Source organism: Eutrema salsugineum, unplaced genomic scaffold (assembly GCF_000478725.1).
Source record: "Eutrema salsugineum unplaced genomic scaffold, Eutsalg1_0 scaffold_11, whole genome shotgun sequence".
NCBI classification, from domain to species: Eukaryota; Viridiplantae; Streptophyta; class Magnoliopsida; order Brassicales; family Brassicaceae; genus Eutrema; species Eutrema salsugineum.
Window position 1 is genome coordinate 390,143 of NW_006256901.1, and position 20,857 is coordinate 410,999.

At 35.2% G+C, this 20,857-nt stretch overlaps 3 protein-coding genes across 3 annotated transcripts; 2 read left to right on the plus strand and 1 right to left on the minus strand.

Annotated features, from left to right (window-relative positions):
- The first annotated feature begins 465 nt into the window (after positions 1 to 465).
- On the plus strand, positions 466 to 4,655 carry LOC18026103 (WD repeat-containing protein 75). Its single transcript, XM_006409043.2, has 16 exons — positions 466 to 690; positions 771 to 956; positions 1,041 to 1,226; positions 1,306 to 1,711; positions 1,864 to 1,982; positions 2,082 to 2,159; positions 2,337 to 2,477; positions 2,592 to 2,636; positions 2,721 to 2,887; positions 3,048 to 3,126; positions 3,227 to 3,288; positions 3,386 to 3,515; positions 3,607 to 3,739; positions 3,829 to 3,995; positions 4,086 to 4,248; positions 4,346 to 4,655. Exons 1-16 carry the CDS (start codon positions 571 to 573, stop codon positions 4,558 to 4,560), a joined length of 2,397 nt encoding a protein of 798 aa, XP_006409106.1. The 5' UTR covers positions 466 to 570; the 3' UTR covers positions 4,561 to 4,655.
- Positions 4,656 to 9,284: 4,629 nt separating this feature from the next.
- On the plus strand, positions 9,285 to 10,292 carry LOC112089900. Its single transcript, XM_024160759.1, has one exon. The coding sequence runs from the start codon at positions 9,285 to 9,287 to the stop codon at positions 10,290 to 10,292; it is 1,008 nt and encodes a 335-aa protein (XP_024016527.1).
- A 3,850-nt stretch (positions 10,293 to 14,142) lies between these two features.
- On the minus strand, positions 14,143 to 17,270 carry LOC18026104 (receptor-like cytosolic serine/threonine-protein kinase RBK2). The gene is made up of 7 exons (XM_006409044.2): positions 16,870 to 17,270; positions 16,533 to 16,793; positions 16,197 to 16,354; positions 16,007 to 16,086; positions 15,774 to 15,909; positions 15,406 to 15,555; positions 14,143 to 14,479 (listed from the first exon to the last, which is right to left on the minus strand). The coding sequence occupies exons 1-7, from the start codon at positions 17,063 to 17,065 to the stop codon at positions 14,297 to 14,299; spliced, it is 1,164 nt and encodes a 387-aa protein (XP_006409107.1). The 5' UTR covers positions 17,066 to 17,270; the 3' UTR covers positions 14,143 to 14,296.
- Positions 17,271 to 20,857: the final 3,587 nt, after the last annotated feature.

Consider the following 20,857-nt stretch of genomic DNA (forward strand, 5'->3'; position numbering starts at 1 on the left):
TATACAGTTTATATGAATTATTATCTATATATATACATATATACTTAAACCAGAGCGGAGCGGATATCCGTCTGGATTTTTTTTTTAATATTTGTGATTTGCTTTATTTTTAACGGATATTCAATTTTAGTATTTTTTTTGCTCCGTAAAATTACGAATATCGGATCAAATCGAAATGAATAATGGATCTAAGCAAATCTAACGGATATTTTGCTCAGAGCAACGATTTGCCCTAGACAATGATTGAAGACCACTTAATTTTGAATATTTGTTATATTGGACCTGGCTATATTTAAGGCCCAACAATAACCGATTCTTCGATAATAGCCCAATTATTCATTTTTGGTCAGACTTATCCCAACATTTTTAACGTCTTTTTATGTTCTCCGTCTCCGATTAAATGAAAAGAAAAATCTTTTGGAATTTAATTTAATTTAAAAAAAAAACACACGAAGAAAGGTTTAGTTAGGGCTTTTGAAGGACCAATTTTGCGCGGCTGCTTTCTTCTTCTTCTTCTACCCTGACTCTCCGCCTCTCCGTCAATTTTTTTCGCCGGAGATTAATAAAACCATGATTTGCGGCGGAAGAAGCTATGTCACTTCACCTCCGTCGTTCTCCAACGACGCTAAGAAGCTCCTTGTCTGCACAGGAAACACTGTCTCCGTTTTCAGCGCCGCCACTGGTTTACAAGTAACCATTTTTCCTCGAAAATCTTGTCAAAGGTTTCTCCTTGAATTGTTAATTTATAGGTTTCCTTTTTTACCCTTCAGATTACTTCGCTTGAGGGTCACACAGCTCCAGTGACGACTCTAATTGTTGTTCCTGCGTCGAGTGCGGCTCAAAAGATCCTCTGCTATTGCTGGACTGCGTCTCTCGATGGTACCATTCGTCATTGGGATTTCTCAGGACCTGAGCTTTTGAAAACCATTGATGCTCAACTTCCGATTTACTCCATGGTAAGTTAAAAAGTTGAAGACTTTGGCTAATTAGTATTTGGGAAATCTCTTGAATCTATCTTCTTGTTTTTTTTTTCTCTCTAGGTCATTCCATCTCTGTTGAGTGAGCCTCAGCAAACTGATAAACGCCGTGATTCTAGTAAGTTGGTTGCTTATGTCTCTGTTGAGGATACGAGTGTGGTCAGAGAAGGTTCCAAAGAGTTGCGTGGACACATTCGAAGAGTTAACCTAGCAAAAGAGCGTCTTCCCCGCGGAGATACTTTGAAAGAGGTAAGTTTTATAAGGAGTTATATGTTAGACTTGTGTCTTTGATTTGATTGGTAAGTTAAAAGCTTATCTTCTTGTGTAGACGGAAGAACCGAAATCGATTGTTATCAGCCCCTCAGGAGAATTTTTCGGAATCCGTCACAAGTGCAAAATTCATATATGGGATGTTCCTTCTGGAGGATCAAAGAATGGTGTTTCCAGGAAGATGACACTACATCACACAAAGGTTATCAATGCTTTTGCATTTCATCCCACGGAGAGAATTATAGCTGCCGGAGATGTAACAGGAAGAGTGTTGATATGGAGAGGATTCGGTAATAGGAAACTTGTCTTGGGTAATCAAAAGAAAAATTTGAGAACAGTGGTTGATATGGACAACCCTGGGGTGAGAGATGAAGATGATGCTGAATCTTGCACTACGTGGCATTGGCACTCTGCTGAAGTAAATGTCCTTAATTTCTCATCCGATGGAGCATATTTATACTCAGGTATGACTGAGTTATTATCTGCTTACATTGACCGCGTAAAAGTGTGTTTGTACGCAGCTAGACTAGACTTCAGTGTTTTTATCATCCGATATAAGCTAGTAGGTCATGAAAAAAATTTACTCTATATTGCATCTTTTTTCTTACTCTTTTAGGGGGAAGGGAAGGAGTACTTGTCGTTTGGCAGCTAGACACAGGGAAGAAGAAATTTTTACCAAGAATAGGGTCTCCCTTGTTGTATTTCATGTGGTCACCAGATCCAACTCTTTCTTCTGTAAGTCGAAGCTTACTGTTTCAATCTGATCTAACACACAACCTGCTGCAAACAGAAATTGGAATGTTTTCCTGATTTTACTGATAACAAGAGCTGCAGGTGGTTTGTGCAGATAATCAGATCCATTTTCTTAAAATGCCTTCCATGGAGATCTTAAGGACCATTTCTGGAATCAAGGTTCGTTTTCGAAACTTTTCAATTCAGTACCTGAAAACATTTTCTTGTCGGTTTGGTCAACGGTTCTTTTCTTCTAGAAATTCTCACAACTGGTTAACCTTGGAAGCTAGTAACCTCTCTTTTATCTTCTTTTTATATGGTATGGTATTTACGTCACCGTGCGTGTTTGCTTTTCAGCCTCCCCCATCATTGCCTAAAATGTATGAAGGTTTGGCTAGTACTGTTGCTTTTGATCGATCTTCTGGCATAGCTGCTTTGTGCACAGAGAATTATTGTGTTCAGCTATACAATCTTCTTAATGACCGGGGAATTTCGGAGGTTAGTATGTGGCTCCAAGATACATTTGAGAAGCTCTTTACACTTTCTACATGAATTCGCTAAGTTGGTATGTGATAGTTTTAAGGTTAACTTTTGAACCAATTCTTTTTGCAGATTCAAGTTTGTGAGAGAAACCATCAACCCGGAGATGAAATCACAGTAAGTACATTTCCTTGCTACTTTATTTGGGTTTATAACCTCAGATTATTTTCGTTTGGTGATAATTTGAGGATACGGTAATAGGTTGTAGTGACAGCTGTTGCTCTCTCCCTAGATGGCTCAGTGATGAGTACAACCGAGGTGAAACTTCCAGAAGATGGCATAGGAGGTTTAGTGTCCCTCAAGTTTTGGGTGTCTGAAGCAGACAACAAAACTTTCACCTTATCAACTATCGTATATGAACCGCACAGGTTAACTACACTCACCCTCTGCTGATGTTTCAAGCTTTGTTTGTTCTTGTCTTTTATCATTTCTTGTAAACCCAGGAAATCTAGATTTCGTTTTCTCTGATTGCAAACTGTTATATCCTCTACATGAGAGTAAATGTTTCTCCTTCTGTATATCTTATAGGGATGCTGGTGTCTCAGCCATTGCCTTCAACCCTACCCGCTCCATGGCAGTCAGTACATCGTTTGGTGGGGACTTCAAGGTAGTTCTTAAACTGATTTTATATTATATCATATCTCTCAGTCTCAGTCTCAGTGTATCCTATTTATTTGTTATCATTGACATCTCTATTGCCGTATCAGATATGGGTTTGCAACAGCGACAAGGACTCTAGCTGGATATGTCACGCAGTTGGCTCTTATAAGTAATAGCTTCTCTGTGCATTGGGAATCTTCAACATTCACAAATGTTTCTCCTTGGCTGATTAAATTATATATTCCCTTCTCTTGAATACTTTCCAGAAAAAAGCCAATGACTGCTGCTGCTTTCTCTGGAGATGGCACTGTTCTGGCTGTTGCGGCTGAGAATGTTATTACGCTTTGGAATCCGGACAAGAACATTCTCTTGTCTGTTTTAGGAGCGACTCTAACGGTAAAAAAAAAAAACCGTTCCTTTTTCCATTAAAAAAATTAGAGCCTTTTTCATAATGACTGATGTTTAAATCTTTCAATATATATTACAGCCAATCACAAAGCTGTGTTTCGTTGGGAAGTCTGAGTTCCTTGTTGCTGCATCCCATTTTCCGAAACCCGAGTTATCTGTTTGGAATACATCAAAGCTATCTTTATCATGGTCGTATGGATTACGCATAGAAGGTAAAAAACTTGATAACGCTTTGTTTAACGTCTCCATGAAAACTCTTGTTGTGTGTTTTGCTTAGTAAATGTTTCTTCTCGTTCTGCAGCTGTCACTTCTGCATTAGATTCATCGGCTTTTGCAGTCTTGGCTCTGATCCCAAAAACTTTTAAAAAGAGTAAATCTAAAAAGAATATCTTCCGGGGTAGAGATGGTGCCATTCTCTTGTTTAAAGGATCAGATCCTAAGCCGGTATCTATATGGACCGTAATGAAGGTATGACAAAAGAACACCCGTTAAAATTTAACCGTTGAGAAGGAGAGAATGAAACCAAAAAAGAGTGAAACCATAATGTCTAAATTGCAGGCTGAGGGAGGATCAATCTCATTTATAGAAGGAGACAAGTCTCAGCTTCGTCTTGCATATGTAAATGGAAGCCATGAGTATGTTGTTTTTGATCCTAATAGCGATGAGACACATGAGCGTAGCGCCATTGACTACGAGGGTCTTGCTAGTCACGAAGAGACAGGTAAATTCAAAACAAATCAAGAAAGGTTTCTTTCTTCTTTTGAACCCTCTTTTTTTTTTGCCATGTTACTAATCGAAAATGCCTCAAATCTTTTTAGGAGATTTCGGGTACACGTCGCTTTACGGGCAGTTACCAGACTATGACAAGAAGAGATTGGAGAATGATGAGTCGTTGGCAACACCGTTTGTGTCGTCAGAGAGACCGTGGGAAACGATATTCAGCGGTTCTACACTAAATTTCCCGCCTCTTCAGAAACTATGTGCTGAGTTCTTTGAGTCACTAATGGAGAAAAGAACAGCCGTTGTGGAATGAGTCTGGCTTTAACACAAACTTAGCTACAAAATGGTTTTGTAAGAATATTGGTTTTTGAGGATATCGGTTTAAGAATATCGGTTTTCAGCTGCACACCACATCTTATTATATAAAATTGAACCGGAATATAGATTGGATTTACCAAAGTTTGAACCGTGGTTTTGTACATTGAACCATACCAAATGGAATTGAGAGGTAAGCAAAAACAATTTGGAGCCGTTTTAGAGTCTCAATAATTGTAAAACGAGTCAGGTGCTCCTAACCCACCAAAGGAAAAATATTCCAATATCCAAATGTTTTAACTAACATCTTTTGCATTATTAAAGTTGGGAATACAAAATAAATATTTAATATTTACTGATTCGAGGTCTATTTATATGTATATTATCGATAAGTCTTTTTGGTGGTCCAAAACGTTGCACTAATTACATTTTATGTAAGATGAAAAAAGGTTATTGGTTTGGGGATAAACTTTTTATTTTTATTTCCACATGCAAGTAGGACAATAGTTTGTAAGGTTTGTGTTACGTATTGGAAAAGTTTTCTACTTTTGAGAAAGGATGAAAAAGATCATTGTTTATTCCTTTTGAAAAAAGACTGTTTATCCAAGATTAATGGAAGTTTGAAAACAAAATTCTACAAATGTAGTTGAATTGGCTAGCCAACTTTGTAGATAAACTTTATTAACCACAAAAGATGATTTAAATGAAGTAATATAATAACTCGCCGCAGGTCATCGTTTAAAGAACAAAAAAGTATTACAAGATGTTTTATCACATTACTTAGAACTTTCTACGATTAACAGTCCCAACTGAAAGCTAGAATAAAATTGATTTGCCCGAGCGACTTGGAATTTATGTATACAATTTTTTCTATAATTTTAAAATTTCTTGTTAAGGTAATGATAAACTTTTTTATATTATATATATATATATATATATATATATTTTTTTTTTTAAGTTTTTTTTATGATTATAAACTTACAAACGCCAATTATACTTCTTTTTTGCTGTAAATAGTCGGAGTCTCTGGCTTTTGATGGAACAAATGTACTTGCTTTTCTACTTTTTATCTCAAGATGTTTTTTTTTTTGTTTGGAACAATTTATCTTATGGTGTTTAATTTTATATATTCATAGTTCAGAATAACTACGGGCAGTATATTTTCCACTCCAATTTAAGAACATTTTGAGTTCAAAAATGATTTTAGGTTCGAAGATGAGAAATATTTGAATACGAAAATTATTTATATTAAAAAAACTATACCTTTCAAAAATTATCGCCATGATCTAGCTAAGAGAGCCGGACACTAATTAATATTACTAGAGAACAAACAAATAACTTATTATAAACAAATAGATCTTAATCCAAGTGAAAATCTTTATTTGTATAATGATAATACAAATCGATATTCAAATGTTTATTTGTATTATCATTATACGAAAATGTATTCTTACGGTATTGTAAAATTAAAATAAATGTAGAGTGATATATCATGGTTTTTATGATTTTTAACCATGGTATAAATTTTATTTATAGAGTCTTTTTAGTGTCTTTCGAGTCTTTTGGAGTCTTTTCAGGTCATAGGTACGTTTGGAGCTTAACTGGAGACTTTGGAGCATTTTGGAGCTTAATCAGGATCAAATTCGTCAAGAATGGATTTTGTGCTTTAGTGACGCTCGACACCATGGAGAGTGACGCTCGACACTTGTCAAAGAAATAAGGAAAAAGCGATTTTTGTTTTCTATTTGAAGAAGGAGTTGGGCCCAAACGTTTTCAAGGAAGCCCAAGACGTGTCTTAGAGATATATTTAGGATTTTTATTCCCTTTTTACGATAACCTTAGATTTTTGAGAGAGAGATACTCTGAGTTTTCGGCTTTTGCGATTTCTGAGCTTTGGGAGACAAGTTTGAACTCTATTCGTTTAGAGAGAAGATTTCGAACCCCTTTATCTATTTCGATTTAATCTATTGCTTTCTATTCATCATGTTTGTTGTTTCAATAATCATATCTGAGTAGATCACTTGTTAGGTTTAGGGTTTAATTAGGGTTTTCTCTGAATGTTTGATTAACTTGCTAGTCAAGGTTCATATCTATTTGTTCTTCACCTTAGGTTGTTCTTAAAGCTAATTCTGGACTGGCCACCTAGAACTTAGATCTTAGGTTGCTTAATTGACACGGAAGTGTAATTGAATAACTGGAAAGAACCTAGGTTGAGCAAAGTATCCATTCACAAAGGAATTTGGTTTAGATGCTTTGTGAACATATCGAACTTGTGCATTAAGGCTGGTTTAAATCTGTAGGATTTGCAAAGGGATTTGTGATTCTAGGATTTTAACTTAGATAATTCTCCCAACGGAAGTTGGTTAATTATAATTCTGTGTTTCGAGTTCAAGAACTGTGCTTAAACCTGAACCCTGATCAGTTAAGTTGATCTGCATTCATCGATCTCCTGAAAATCACCCTAGACCTAATCCTTATCACATCGAACTTACAAACCGTTTTCATTGCTGCTTTATTTATTTCTGTCGCATTGTTGTTTGTTTCACATATTTTGGCTTAGCGTAACTCCATCTACATAAGGTTTATTGAGTGATCTCTTGTCTCTGTGGTTCGACCCCTAGATACTACAACTGCACATCTGTGCTTTTGCAGAGTAGCTTAGGGATTAAACTTTGAGCAGATCAAGTTTTGGCGCCGTTGCCGGGGACTTGATTTCGCCATTAAACCTAGTTTTTGAGTCGACTAAGTTTTTCGACCTAGTGTCGCGCGACACCCTTTTTTTTTATAACCTAGTTTACTTATTTCGTTTTCTCTCTTTGTTTTTGGTGTTTCAGGTTTATGCATACTCGTGGAACCAGAAACAACAAGGACATCCCGCTAGTGAATTTGAGCAACGAAGAGCTAGCTGAGTTAGAGCGAACGAACAGGAAAGCAAGAGATCCGGCAATGATGGAAAACGCCAATGGACTTGTTCGTGATGATGTTGGAGTCTGGAGAGACAAAGAGGGTCATGTGTGCAATGCGAGAGGCCAAAGGCTTGATGGAGATGGCAACATCATTCCACCAGCACCTTTACCAGTGGATGTTGTTGACCAGAATCCACCACCTGCACCGCGTGGTAATGCTGTGATCGTTCCACATCAGAGGTACGCTCCAGAAGATCGGAATGTAAGAGAACCCGCACCTGCAGCTGGTCGTGGACGAACACTTGGAGATTACAACAGGCCTGAGCAGTTCTATGCAAATCGTTCTGCGATTCGCGCCCCTGCGTTTCAAAGAAACGATTTTGAGCTGAAACCTGTGTACTACACTCTTGTGGGTCAGCATCCTTTCCATGGCCACTCTCATGAGCACCCTATGGATCACATCGAGAGGTTTAAGGACTTGGTCACCAGCATCGAATACAATGGAGTGTCCAACGATTTCCTCCTCTGCAAGCTGTTTCCTTACTCTCTTGCTGGAGAAGCAGCTAACTGGTTGAAGCAGTTGGAGCCAGGATCACTCACTACTTGGGAAGAGACCAGGAATGCCTTCCTGCACAATTTTTTCGATGATGCTAGGTCTGAGGAGTTGATGACGAAAATTTCAACTTTTTCTCAGGAACCAACTGAAGCATTCAAAGCTTCTTGGGGGCGATTCAAATCGTACCAGCGAGACTGTCCCCATTATGGCTTCAGCGATGTGCAGCTGTTAGGTATCTTCTTCAGAGGTATTGATTGGAGGTATCAGATGGCTCTTGATGCAGCGAGCAATGGAAACTTCAACACCAGATACCCAGACGAAGCTGTTGAGCTCATCGAAAACTTGGCATCTAGCAATAGTACCAAGAATGCAGACTATCAGCGAAAGAAGCAGGCTGGAAACATGGATGGATCGCAGATTGCTGAGGTGAAGGCTAAGCTTGATTCTGTGCATAGTCTTCTTGTGGGTAAGAAATCTGTCAGATACCCTGCAGAAGTTCAGAATTTCGGACCAGATGAAGCTTTTGAGGAAGAAAATGTTAACTTCATCAATGGAGCTGGATTTCAGGGTCAGAGATTTGGTACTCAGCAAGGGAACACGAATTACAATGGAAATAATCAGAAGAGTACCTTCACAGATAATCATAACTCTTATGGTTACAGCTCCAAACCTCAGTACCAGACATCATACTCCAACAACAATTTTTCAAGGAACTATGGTTCTCCTCCTACTCAAACTCCTGATAATGAGGTGAAGTCTATGCTGGAACAGATCTTGGAAGGTCAGCAGGAGATGACTGTGGATTTCAATGGGAAGATTGATGCTCTGTATCTGGATCTGAATGGAAAAATCGAAGCTCTGAACACTCATGTGAAAAAGCTTGATACTCAGGTTGCTCAGACTGCAGAGTCTGTAAAAAGGCAAGAAGGATTCCTTCCTGGGAAGACTGATACCAATCCTAGGCATTACTGCAGTGTCATCTCGTTAAGAAGTGGTAAAAAGTTGACTCCTGTGCTGAAAAAGGGTGTTTCTGAGGATGAAATCGTGGAGTTGGACGAATCTGAAGAAAATTTCGAAGTTGCAGAGCCGGTGTCGAGCGACACCACAACCAGTGTCGCGCGTCACCAATTGCAGAGCAACGCTGATATTGCTTAAATTCCGAAATCTGCTGAAGAAAGAGTCTACAAACCTAAGGTTCCTTACCCAAGGAGTCCTAGGAAGTCCAAGCAGGAGATAGATGATGCCAGATTCAAGGCTTTGATGGAGAAACTTGTGATTGAGATTCCTTTGGTTGATGCTGTGAAGATTGCTCCTACTCTCAGACACTATGTGAAGAAGATGGTGACTAATAATCTGAGTCATGAGGAAGGAGTGATGATGATCTCTGAACAGGTCAGTGCTGTGATTCAGAATAAGATTCCAGAGAAACTCTCAGACCCAGGAAGCTTTGTTTTGGACTGCTCTATCTTCTCAGAGAGGTTCAAGAGATCGCTATGTGATCTTGGTTCGAGTGTCAACCTCATGCCATACTCTGTAGCTGTAAGCCTTGGAATGATTGATTTCAAGCCAACTAAGATTTCTCTAATCCTAGCAGATCGATCTAAAAGAATCCCAAAAGGTGTCTTGGAGGATGTTCCGATTAAAGTTGGTGATTGCATCATTCCTACAGATTTCGTGGTTCTAGAATATGGAGAGGAACCCAAAGATCCTCTTATCCTGGGAAAATCGTTTTTAGCTACAGCTGGAGCAGTAATTAATGTCAAGCATGGTAACCTTGATCTCCACCTGGGAGATACCATCATGACTTTCAAGATGGAGAAGCTGAAGGATCCCACCATAGATGGTCAGACATTCCAAGTCAGTGCAATACCTAAAGTGATAGTTGGAGATCAGAGCATGTTTGATACTGAGAAGGTGAGAGATCAACCTGAGTTGACGAAAACGTCTACAGAACCAGTGACTGATGTTGATCAGGAAGCTCCAAACATTGCACTCCATCCATCTCCACCAAAGCAAAGGTACGCATTTCTTGAGCCTAATCCTAATTCTTGCGATATCATCAAAATTGATTTGAAAGATGCAGATTCAGTCTCTCGACGCAAGCTACGAGATTATCGTAGAACACTTGGTTTTTCTATTGATGATATTGCAGGGAATAGGTTGAAGCCACCCAAACACAGATCTCCCCCTGGTGTTATTCCTGTATTCCTTGGACGACCTCATGCGCACAACGCTTACACACCACCATGGATGAGACGAATTTCATAGAGGTACTCTTTGCCACTGTCTGATCCACCAGATGCATAGTTTATCCATAGTCAAGCTAATGACTTAAAACAAGCGCTTGGTGGAAGGCAATCCACTGGTAAGTCTGTACATATGTCTTTTTGTTTCAGCTGATTTTCGTTTTTCGTTTTCGTGTTTTTAGGTGAAGCAGAGCCTGGTGTCGAGCGACACCACAATCGGTGTCGCTTGTCACTTGCTTCTGTGAAAAAAAAAGAAAAAAAAAAGGAAATCAGGTAACCGGAGTCAAACCAGAAATTCGGATTAGTCTGCTGCAATTTGGTACGAAGAGAATAAGTGTCGCACGACACCATCATCAGTGTCGCGCGACACCATCATTGCAGCCAGGTAAGTTCTCCGTTTTTTCTGTGTTCTGTTTCTTTTCTCTTTTGTCACCAACTTCGGATTTGATTATATTGGGGACAGTGTTATTCAAGTCTGGGGGAGGTAGTTGCTGACCTTGTGTCTGTTTTTCTTAAGAGTCAGTTGTGTCAAAACATTTTTGAGTCAAAACCTGTTGGAGATCATGATGCTTTTCCTGGAATTATTGTGCTGACCTTTCACCTAAGTGACCACTGCTGCAGATTCAGTCTAGATCCGACTAATGAAAAATCCAAAGGCTGACCAGTTGACTAGAGGCGCCCATGTTTCCAACAGAATCCACTAACCTGAGCTAAGTTCTGAACTTCACTTTTAATTCGTTGATGTGACTAATGCCTTAGAGCTTGATTCCTCGTTCGTACTTGATCAATGAAAGCCTGTGTGAAAATTAATGTTGGTGTTTCTCTCCCTGTAACGAGCTAAGAAGAAGAAAGAAAAAAAAAATAAAGGCGAAAAGATTGAGATGATTTTCGCTTAGGAGAGAAGGGCTAGGAATGTTTCCAATGATCCCATTATTTCACTTCTAAGTAGGAATGATCACACAAAGGAAGAAAGCGAGGGGTAGGAAAGTTTCCTATGACCCCATTATTCGCTGAAACCCTTTGATACAAGGTAAGGGACAACTCGGGGACTCGATGACAAACACCATCAGTACTCGCAGATTTAACCTTATCGTGTATATGCCATAAAAAAAAAGAGAAAAAGAAAAGATGATGAATGTGCGAAAAGAACAAGTCTGGGGGAGAGAAAAGTACCAAAGTGTGTAAGGCTGATTTGTTTGAGTATAGTACGGGAAAGAATCTAGAAGGTTCTTGGCATCTGAATCATCAGTGAGATCCAGCGATGAGGGTTTATGGACAATGTTGTGGAATTTTGGACTTAATCTGGAAAGCTGTGAATGTCTGCGGAGAAGTACATGGTGGTTCGATTTGGAATGATGAAACGGTAGTTGAGTTGCAGGGTGATCAGTCAAAGCGATGTTCCAATGAAAGGTTGAGTCTCTGTGTTTTCAAACCTCTTTCTCTTATTTGGTGTTCTGTTTGCTTGAGGGAAAGCAAATGCTAAGTCTGGGGGAGTTGATATATCATGGTTTTTATGGTTTTTAACCATGGTATAAGTTCTATTTATAGAGTTTTTTTAGTGTCTTTCGAGTCTTTTGGAGTCTTTTCAGGTCATAGGTACGTTTGGAGCTTAACTGGAGACTTTGGAGCACTTTGGAGCTTAGTCAGGATCAAATTCGTCAAGAATGGATTTTGTGCTTTAGTGACGCTCGACACCATGGAGAGTGACGCTCGACACTTGTCAGAGAAATAAGGAAAATGCGATTTTTGTTTCCTATTTGAAGAAAGAGTTGGGCCCAAACATTTTCAAGGAAGCCCAAGACGTGTCTTAGAGATATATTTAGGATTTTTATTCCCTTTTTACGATAACCTTAGATTTTTGAGAGAGAGATACTCTGAGTTTTCGGCTTTTGCGATTTCTGAGCTTTGGGAGACAAGTCTGAACTCTATTCGTTTAGAGAGAAGATTTCGAACCCCTTTATCTATTTCGATTTAATCTATTGCTTTCTATTCATCATGTTTGTTGTTTCAATAATCATAGTCTGAGTAGATCACCTGTTAGGTTTAGGGTTTAATTAGGGTTTTCTCTGAATGTTTGATTAACTTGCTAGTCAGGGTTCATATCTATTTGACACGGAAGTGTAATTGAATAACTGGAAAGAACCTAGGTTGAGCAAAGTATCCATTCGCAAAGGAACTTGGTTTAGATGCTTTGTGAACATATCGAACTTGTGCATTAAGGCTGGTTTAAATCTGTAGGATTAGCAAAGGGATTTGGGATTCTAGGATTTTAACTTAGATAATTCTCACAACGGAAGTTGGTTAATTATAATTCTGTGTTTCGAGTTCAAGAACTGTGCTTAAACCTGAACCCTGATCAGTTAAGTTGATCTGCATTCATCGATCTCCTGAAAATCACCCTAAACCTAATCCTTATCACATCGAACTTACAAACCGTTTTTATTGCTGTTTTATTTATTTATGTCGCATTGTTATTTGTTTCACATATTTTGGCTTAGCGTAACTCCATCTACATAAGGTTTATTGAGTGATCTCTTGTGTCTGTGGTTCGACCCCTAGATACTACAACTGCACATCTGTGCTTTTGCAGAGTAGTTTAGGGATTAAATTTTAAACAGATCAATAAAATTAAAATAAATGTAGAGTGATACTACGATGATTGTATGTGCCATACACCTGGCATGGGCTCCCACCAAACAATATCTACACTTAACTTATCATCGTTGTATTGATCCAAGAATGGCATTATTATGATTAAAAACATATTATGTAATTACAATTTTTAATATTTTTTAGTTTAGTTTAAGATCAAATCAGTGATCATCAAATGGTATCCGAGGGCTAAGCATGCCCATAATGGTGACTTCAACGATCTTGAAGATTCTTTTACTTAGATTTTGGTGGACAATCTTTATTACTGATTACTTGCAAACAGATTATTTCCAGATATGATATCTCATAATGTAAAACTAAAGTTTAAACAGACACATCCACATATTTATTTACTCCATTTAACTACAAAAAACTGTATATGGTAACTTATTACACAAGAGACAAAAAAGAGTTAACTTGTAGTTTTTCCTTAATAGTTTTAAACTTTTATTAGTAATGTTGCACAGTTATTTATCGTTCCCGGTACTATATATTGACATTTGGACTTCTTACGGTATTCACATTTGATTAATATTAAGTTGGGCGTTCATATATATATATATATATATATATATATATATATATATATATAAATTAGACATTTTTAGTCAAAAAATTAAAACGATATTTGTTGTAAAACGTAAGGGATTCTACAACTTTTTTTCAAATATGTTTTGGAATGTTTTACGCATACTAGTGATCAGTTTAAAATACCTATAACCCTCATTATTCATCTCTTTTTTTTTTTGAAAAATTAATAGTTACAATTAAACAATGATAAAATTTAGGGATATATTTGGAACCATCATGTAAAAATGCGTAGAACGCTCCAAAACATTTTTCTTTGTATCAAAAATGGTGTAAAGCATATTTTTGAGAAAAAGGAGGGATATTGATGCTCTGCTATATTTTTAGGTTTTAGTAGAATTTTGCTTTGCATTTGAATTCATCTTTGTTTTATATTATTTATTTTTCTTTTTGCTTTTGAGAAAACAATTTTTAGATTTTAATAGTATTTATCAAACATCATTAGAAAATTATGTAAACATTTTATTTGCATTTACAATTTTTAAAAGATACTTGATGAAAAAAAAAATCAAAATGATTGTGTTCACTATAATAAGTAACATTTTATTTACTTATGCAAAACCATGGGACCCCAACTCTTAATGTCTTCTACTGAGATGATATCATATGATTATATGGGGATTTGCAAAATCTGGATAGAGTTTGGTTAAAATATTATAGAAACTGTCGACATCCAAAAATAAATAGAGAAAACACCTCATTGACTATTACAAGTGTTTATGAAATAGACAACTCTAAACAAATATATACAAGGAAACAAAATTGATTTTACAACTAATTTTAGATCTAGCGACTACGATGCGAAGAACTTCGATTAGAGATAGAGTCAGGAGGAGAGAGCGAGATTGAAGAATCACATTCACAATCCTCAAGATCTTCATATCCCCAAAACTCTTCTTTCTCTTCTTCTTCCTCTTCCATTTTCCATTTCTCGTTCTCTATTTCTTCTCCTTGTAGTACTTCTAATACCTGATGTACCACAAATCGAAAGACCCAAATAATTATTAGAGAGACTAAAAAGGTAGAAGATAATAATAATTAGGAAATGCCTTATCATCAACCTTGTAATAACGTAGTAACATTTTTTCTTGACAAACGTATATGATTGAGTAGTAGAAACTACAAATCGTATTTACTTATGAAGTTATGTGTGTTTTTATCTAAAAAATGTTGTTAGCAGTTCTTATTTTGTTTTTTATTGGATACTGATTAAAGTGAAGTGTCGGTAAATGAGTCTCTTTTCATATATAATACTAGTACTTATTCTTCTTTATTCAATACTCAGACTCAAAATCTAGTTTTAGAAATTATAGTGCTTGTTTTGTTTTGTAGGACTTTGATTAAGATTAGGTGTCGGTAATAGAGCTTTTTCATCTATTATACTACTTTTCTTCTTTTTACGTTAAAAAGGTTCCTATCTCTTATTCAATTATTAAAAAAAAAAATAAGCATCTTCATAGAGATGTCTATATATATATATATATATATGCTTTGTGTGTATATGGTACTAAATTAAGATTTATAGTTTATTATTAAATGTCATAATATAATGACCAAAGACACTTTTTAGTCACGTAGCCGATGAGCTAACTGAAATGCAAATCGTTGAGTACACATATCGACACGATACTACGTCTTATTATGAGCCAATCATAAAAACTACTTTTGCTTTTACAAACTTTATACTTCTGTGATACTAGATTATCCTTTTGCTGCACAAGCTAGGTTTTTCAATTATAAATAATGAAAAACAAACAAATGAAGCATTCTAGGACGAAAAAGAAACTACCAAATATCTCAAATAAACTAAAGTAATATACTAATATTAATATATAATACATATATAAAAAGTAAACTCTTAATGTTTATGATTAAAGCTGGCTTAATGAACGTACCTCGATCATGGAAGGTCGACATGGAGACGATGATCGGATGCAGAGAGACGCAGCAAAAGCTATGCGATGAAGCTCTTGGATATCAAAGTCTTCACCGATCCTTGGATCCACCAACTTCTCAATCTCTCCATCTTTTATAATAGCTTTTGCCTGTTTAAAATGTATATATCGGTATGAATATAGTGAAGAAGTGATTTAAAAGCTATACAAAAAATTTCTAAAACCTTTACCAATCACACCTTAAAAATATAAGTATTTTTATAACAGTAATGTTTTGGAGATAAGTCGAAACAAAAATTAGGAATAGCTAATTTGATAAAAATAACGGGTAAATGGTAAAGAAAACCAGGTTAAAATTTTGGATTTACCCAGCTGTGTAGGCTTTGGTGAGAAGCATCAACAGGTTTTTTACCAGAAATGAGTTCAAGCAAGAACACTCCAAAGGCAAATACATCAGTCTTCTCATCAACAATCCCATGTGTATAGTACTCTGGTGCTAAGTGCCTGTTTTTATTGAAAATGATTCATCAATCTTTTCAAACGAAACACACACTTTGTTATATAGTTTCAAATGGAAATAAGTTTTTAATAAATAAAGTACCCAAATGTGCCTTCAATTGGAGCAATGGAATGGTGAGACCATTGAGAAGGCAGCCATTTTGCCAACCCAAAATCAGATATCTAAAACATACAAAAGATAATTGTTTTTTTTTTTTAATATGATAATTAAATGAACACACCAAAGAAAAAAAAGATAAAAATTATTAAGGAAGAGAAAAGAAACAGAGTACCTGTGGTTCAAAATCTTGGGTTAAGAGAACATTGGAGGATTTAATGTCTCTGTGTATAATCCTTCTCTGACAACCTTTGTGTAAATAATGAAGCCCTTTTGCTGTCCCAATTGCAATTTTATACCTTGTCTCCCACTCCAATGGTGCTTGATTCAAATCTACATAAAACAATATTAAAAACAAAAACCTTTAATTCAAAAAAAAAGACCAGAAATTGTAACAACCCAGAAGCAGAAAACCTCAATTTTGCTCATAAAGCTAAGATTTTTAACTGCAAATTAAGCATCAAATTTTGATCAACAAAAAATTCTAGAAAAGGGTTGTGAATTTATATACCATGGAGGAGAGAAGCAACAGAGCCTCTTGAAGAGAAGATGAAAACAAGATAGAGACCATTGTCAATACAACAACCAAGAAGAGACAAAACATTAGGATGCGAGACATGTCCGATTGTTCCAATCTCCATTAAAAACTCTTTCTCTCTCCTCTCGTCGTCTCTTCCTCCTCTCGTTATCCTCTTCACGGCGATTTCTTCACCACTTTTACTCAAAATCCCTTTATACACTTCTGCAAATCCACCTCTTCCTACCAAATTCTCTGCAAAGGAGAGAAAAAACACACTTTTAGTGAAAAAAGGGTAGAGAATCGAAGTTTCTAGAATTGGAGACAGAACCTGAGCTGAAACCGTTAGTTGCGTAGTAGATTTCCTCAAAGGCAAAACATTTCCACTTGGGTCTTTGAAACTGCTCTGTTTCTTGAAAACCCTCGACGCATTTGGCGTGAGGAGTTGAGTTTTCGGACTCGGAGTCGAAACTATGTCGTTTAAAGGAGAAGAGGCGTTTCAAGCTGTTGCTTCGAATGTACTTCATTTTTTCTTAATGGAAGAGAAAAAACTCGAGGTTTTATGCATATAATGAATCACAGAAGGAAGGAGGAGGAGGAAGAAGAAGAGACAGAGAAGAGAAGGGAGAGATGCATTATTATCTGTCTGTTTTTTGTACTTTGTGAATAAAAACACAGACGAATTAAATTTGGGTTGGTGAAGGTTTACGGTGAGGGCATCCACAGAGAATTAGGTAGCGAAAAACAGAGTTTTCGCGTTTTGGGTTTTCGCGTTTGGGGTTAATATAGAAAAGGATGAAGGAACTTTGTGTGGGTGAGACTTTAATTGTTTTTTGTTTTTCAATGCTTTTTTTTTTTTCTATCTCACAAGGCAGGTAGCTTCGCTTGAGGATATCCATGTTCTCAAAATTACTTTTATTTTTTCGCTCTCTCTTTTTTTTCTTATCTTTCGCAAATTTTGGAATTTGGAGATAAATATTAGAAGTAAGGTATATTTTTAATTCTCATATTTTCTTGAGGTATTCATGATTCGCTCGGTTTTAAGGTATATCATACATTTGTTAAAAGTCTTGAATTCGACCAACACCTAATGACTTGCAAAAATTATTAACATATATTACATATATTTTGTCCAGTATATCTTTTGGATATGGACAAAATGAGTTATATAGTACCTTGCTAAATTTATATTTTTGCTATATTTATATAGTACCTTGCAAAATTTATTTTGAAACGTCATATTTGAATTTGGCTACAAAGCCTTTAATAGAAACATACAAATTAAATAAATCGATTGCGAGTCAATTGGTGTATTTGTATTCCTCAAATAACTGTGGTCAGATTATTGTTGAGTATTAATGAAGCAAAAAACAAATGCCACTTTGACAGATATAATGGATTCTTAAAAACCTCTCTTTATAGTTTTTAAAGTCAAGCCTAACATATTTTGCTAAGTTAAGTGAAACTGTTGTTAGGAAGTCTAAATTACAATCTATTCGGCCTAACACTCGTCAGTTTTATTAGCGTCAATCCTAAAGAATGAAAACTAGTATACTAGAGCTAAATAATCATTATTTAACATTTATGTTATTGCAATTTTTCTATGTTTATGTATATATATATATTTATCTTTTTGAAATTAATTACTTATTCATCGTTTATTTTTATGAGAGTTAAGGACTATGATTTGATAAAATTCGTGTTTACTTGTTCAAGTTGCAATAGAAGAGATTTTTGAATTTCTTTTTCTACGAACATTTTTGTTCTCCTAAATTGTAAATGCAAAAGGAAAATTCAAACAAATTAGAAACATGAGTATGTCCCTTTCGCGGAAGTGAAAATAATGCTTGTGTATGAAAAAAAAATATGTTGTTTTTAATGTAAATAGTATCTTAACATATATATATATATATATACTGTATATTCAAATATTGTAAATGCAAAAGCAAAACGCAAGAAAACAATAAGAAAAAGTATTTCCGTTTTCCAAAGTTAAAATGATGGTTCTTTGAGAAACATTTTTTTCTTTTGTAATGTAAATAATATTTTGACAGATATATAAACATATTTTTATGAAGACATATAATCATATATATGAATATATTTTATTGTTTTTGCGTTTTGGGCTAAAAAATACTCCCAAGTTGTAAAACCATGGTCTCTCATTTCATTTAAAGCCGGGTTGCTTAAATTGCAATGAAGAATCTTAACTATTATTACAAAACTCTGATATAAGAAAGGACTAGTTCAGACTTAAGCATACGTAGATCAAATAAAATTAATTAACAGAAGGTCGACCTTCTTTGAGTTCATCTGAAGATTATAATCTATTTCTTCAAATCTGGAATTCGATAAAAAGCTTAAGATCAACAACAAAACACAAAAAAAAATCCTCTCAATCTTTTTCGTTTTAATGTACAACCCCCTTAATTTTAGTTCAAGTTTATATTAATCTAGATATCTATCATTACAAAGCAATAAGAAAGAAACTTGAGCAGTACTGCATTTAATATACATGCATTGATCTAACTACTAGAACAAGTGAAGAAGCAAAACATGTTCAGTTCAACTGAATGTTTCATCTTCTTCTGATTGTCTTCTCTACTTCATTATCTGAGTGTCTAAAGTTTATTGGCCTCTATATAATATATTAGTTGGCTTCTTAATTATTAAATAACCAATATTACGGCTCACATCAACTTCAAAACATCCAGAAGACGACGCATGGCACTCACTTAAAAGGATTGATCTTTGTGAATGGAACGGTTTACTTAATGCCTACTGAGATAATGTTTTGTTAATTGTTATAAAGGTATGTTAATTAAGTTGATATATCAACTCTAGATAAATTGACAAGTACATTATTAGTTATTGACTGCGTCTACAATATTAAAGTTTACTTAACAAACCTTAGTTATTTATCTAAAGTTCTTATATATCTAGGATGGATTTAATAAAAGTTAGTGTATTTTGATTTGAGAATTTTGATATGATACAAAAGTGGTATATTGATGAGAATAAGAACATATAATGTTCAATGGAATAATAATTCTAGATACGTATGGGAATAAAGTTTTAAGATGTATATTACGGCTCAATCTTATATATATATATATATATATATAGAGAGAGAGAGAGAGAGAGAGAGAGAGAGAGAGAAGTATATATAAATTTATATTTTTGTAGTGGAAAGTAAATATTTTTTCTAAACTGAGATAAGTAGAAATACAAATTCTTATTCACAAATAATTGTAATTTTTTTTAACAAAACATATACACGATATTAATACTCTACAGTAGTTCCATACTTGAATCTCGATCGAATTTGATTTGTAATAACTGTGATCAATTTTGATTGATATTTTCCAAAAGAATATTATTAAAACATTTTTGTTATTGTTTTTTGAAATGGAATTGATATATAGATAACTACACATTGGAAGAATAGTGTCGGACCGATCAATTTGGATGTCCGCTTTTAACTTTTAAAAATATGTTTTCTTATACTTTTTTTTCAAAATTAAAATAATAAAAAAAATAAAACAAAAACTTTATAAAATAATTAAAGTCCATTTGATTTGTAAAAAAAGAAAAAAAATCCAATAAAACATATAGTTTATGATTGATGAAATATAGATCTTCTTGCTTTTTTCCGTGTAAAATCATTCATTAAACTGTCATAGTCGAGTTTTTCAACCATAGCTGTCATAATTGATAACAAAGCTATGGATGGATGCAGATTTCATGGGGGGGGGGGTGTGGGGGGTGAAGCACCCCACGGTACAGTTTCCTTATTGGGCTAGATTTAGGTTTTCCTTTATCTAGTGGGTTTGGGAGTCGGGTTTTTGGAGCTATAAATACAAGATTTAAAGTTTGTAATTATTCATTCACACAATTAATAAGAAAACTCTAAACGGGTGTTTGCCTCATTTTACGATTTCTCTCTATTGTTTATTGCTTTTTTCGTGTTTGATTCTCAAGACCATTCAATCACTCTAGTAACATTGTAGCGCGCAAATAATTCTTTATCAGCTTCAATTTCAAGAAACTATCATTGATAGCCGATATTTGTTTTTTTATATCAAACAAAATCTCAAAAGTTTGTTTATACTTTTGGAACGATTCAAACCTCGACTCGAGTTTGATCCCTAATAATTTTATTTTTAACAAAAAATATGCTCTTTTATAATGAATGTTGCAAAAATATGTTTTTTTAGAGTGGATGCCCGCGGCGGTCGTCTCCTTCGCCTGCCCTCAAGGCCGGGCCTGCATATGATTAACTCTTTCCTTGCATATATCTACATATAATTGATCAAAAA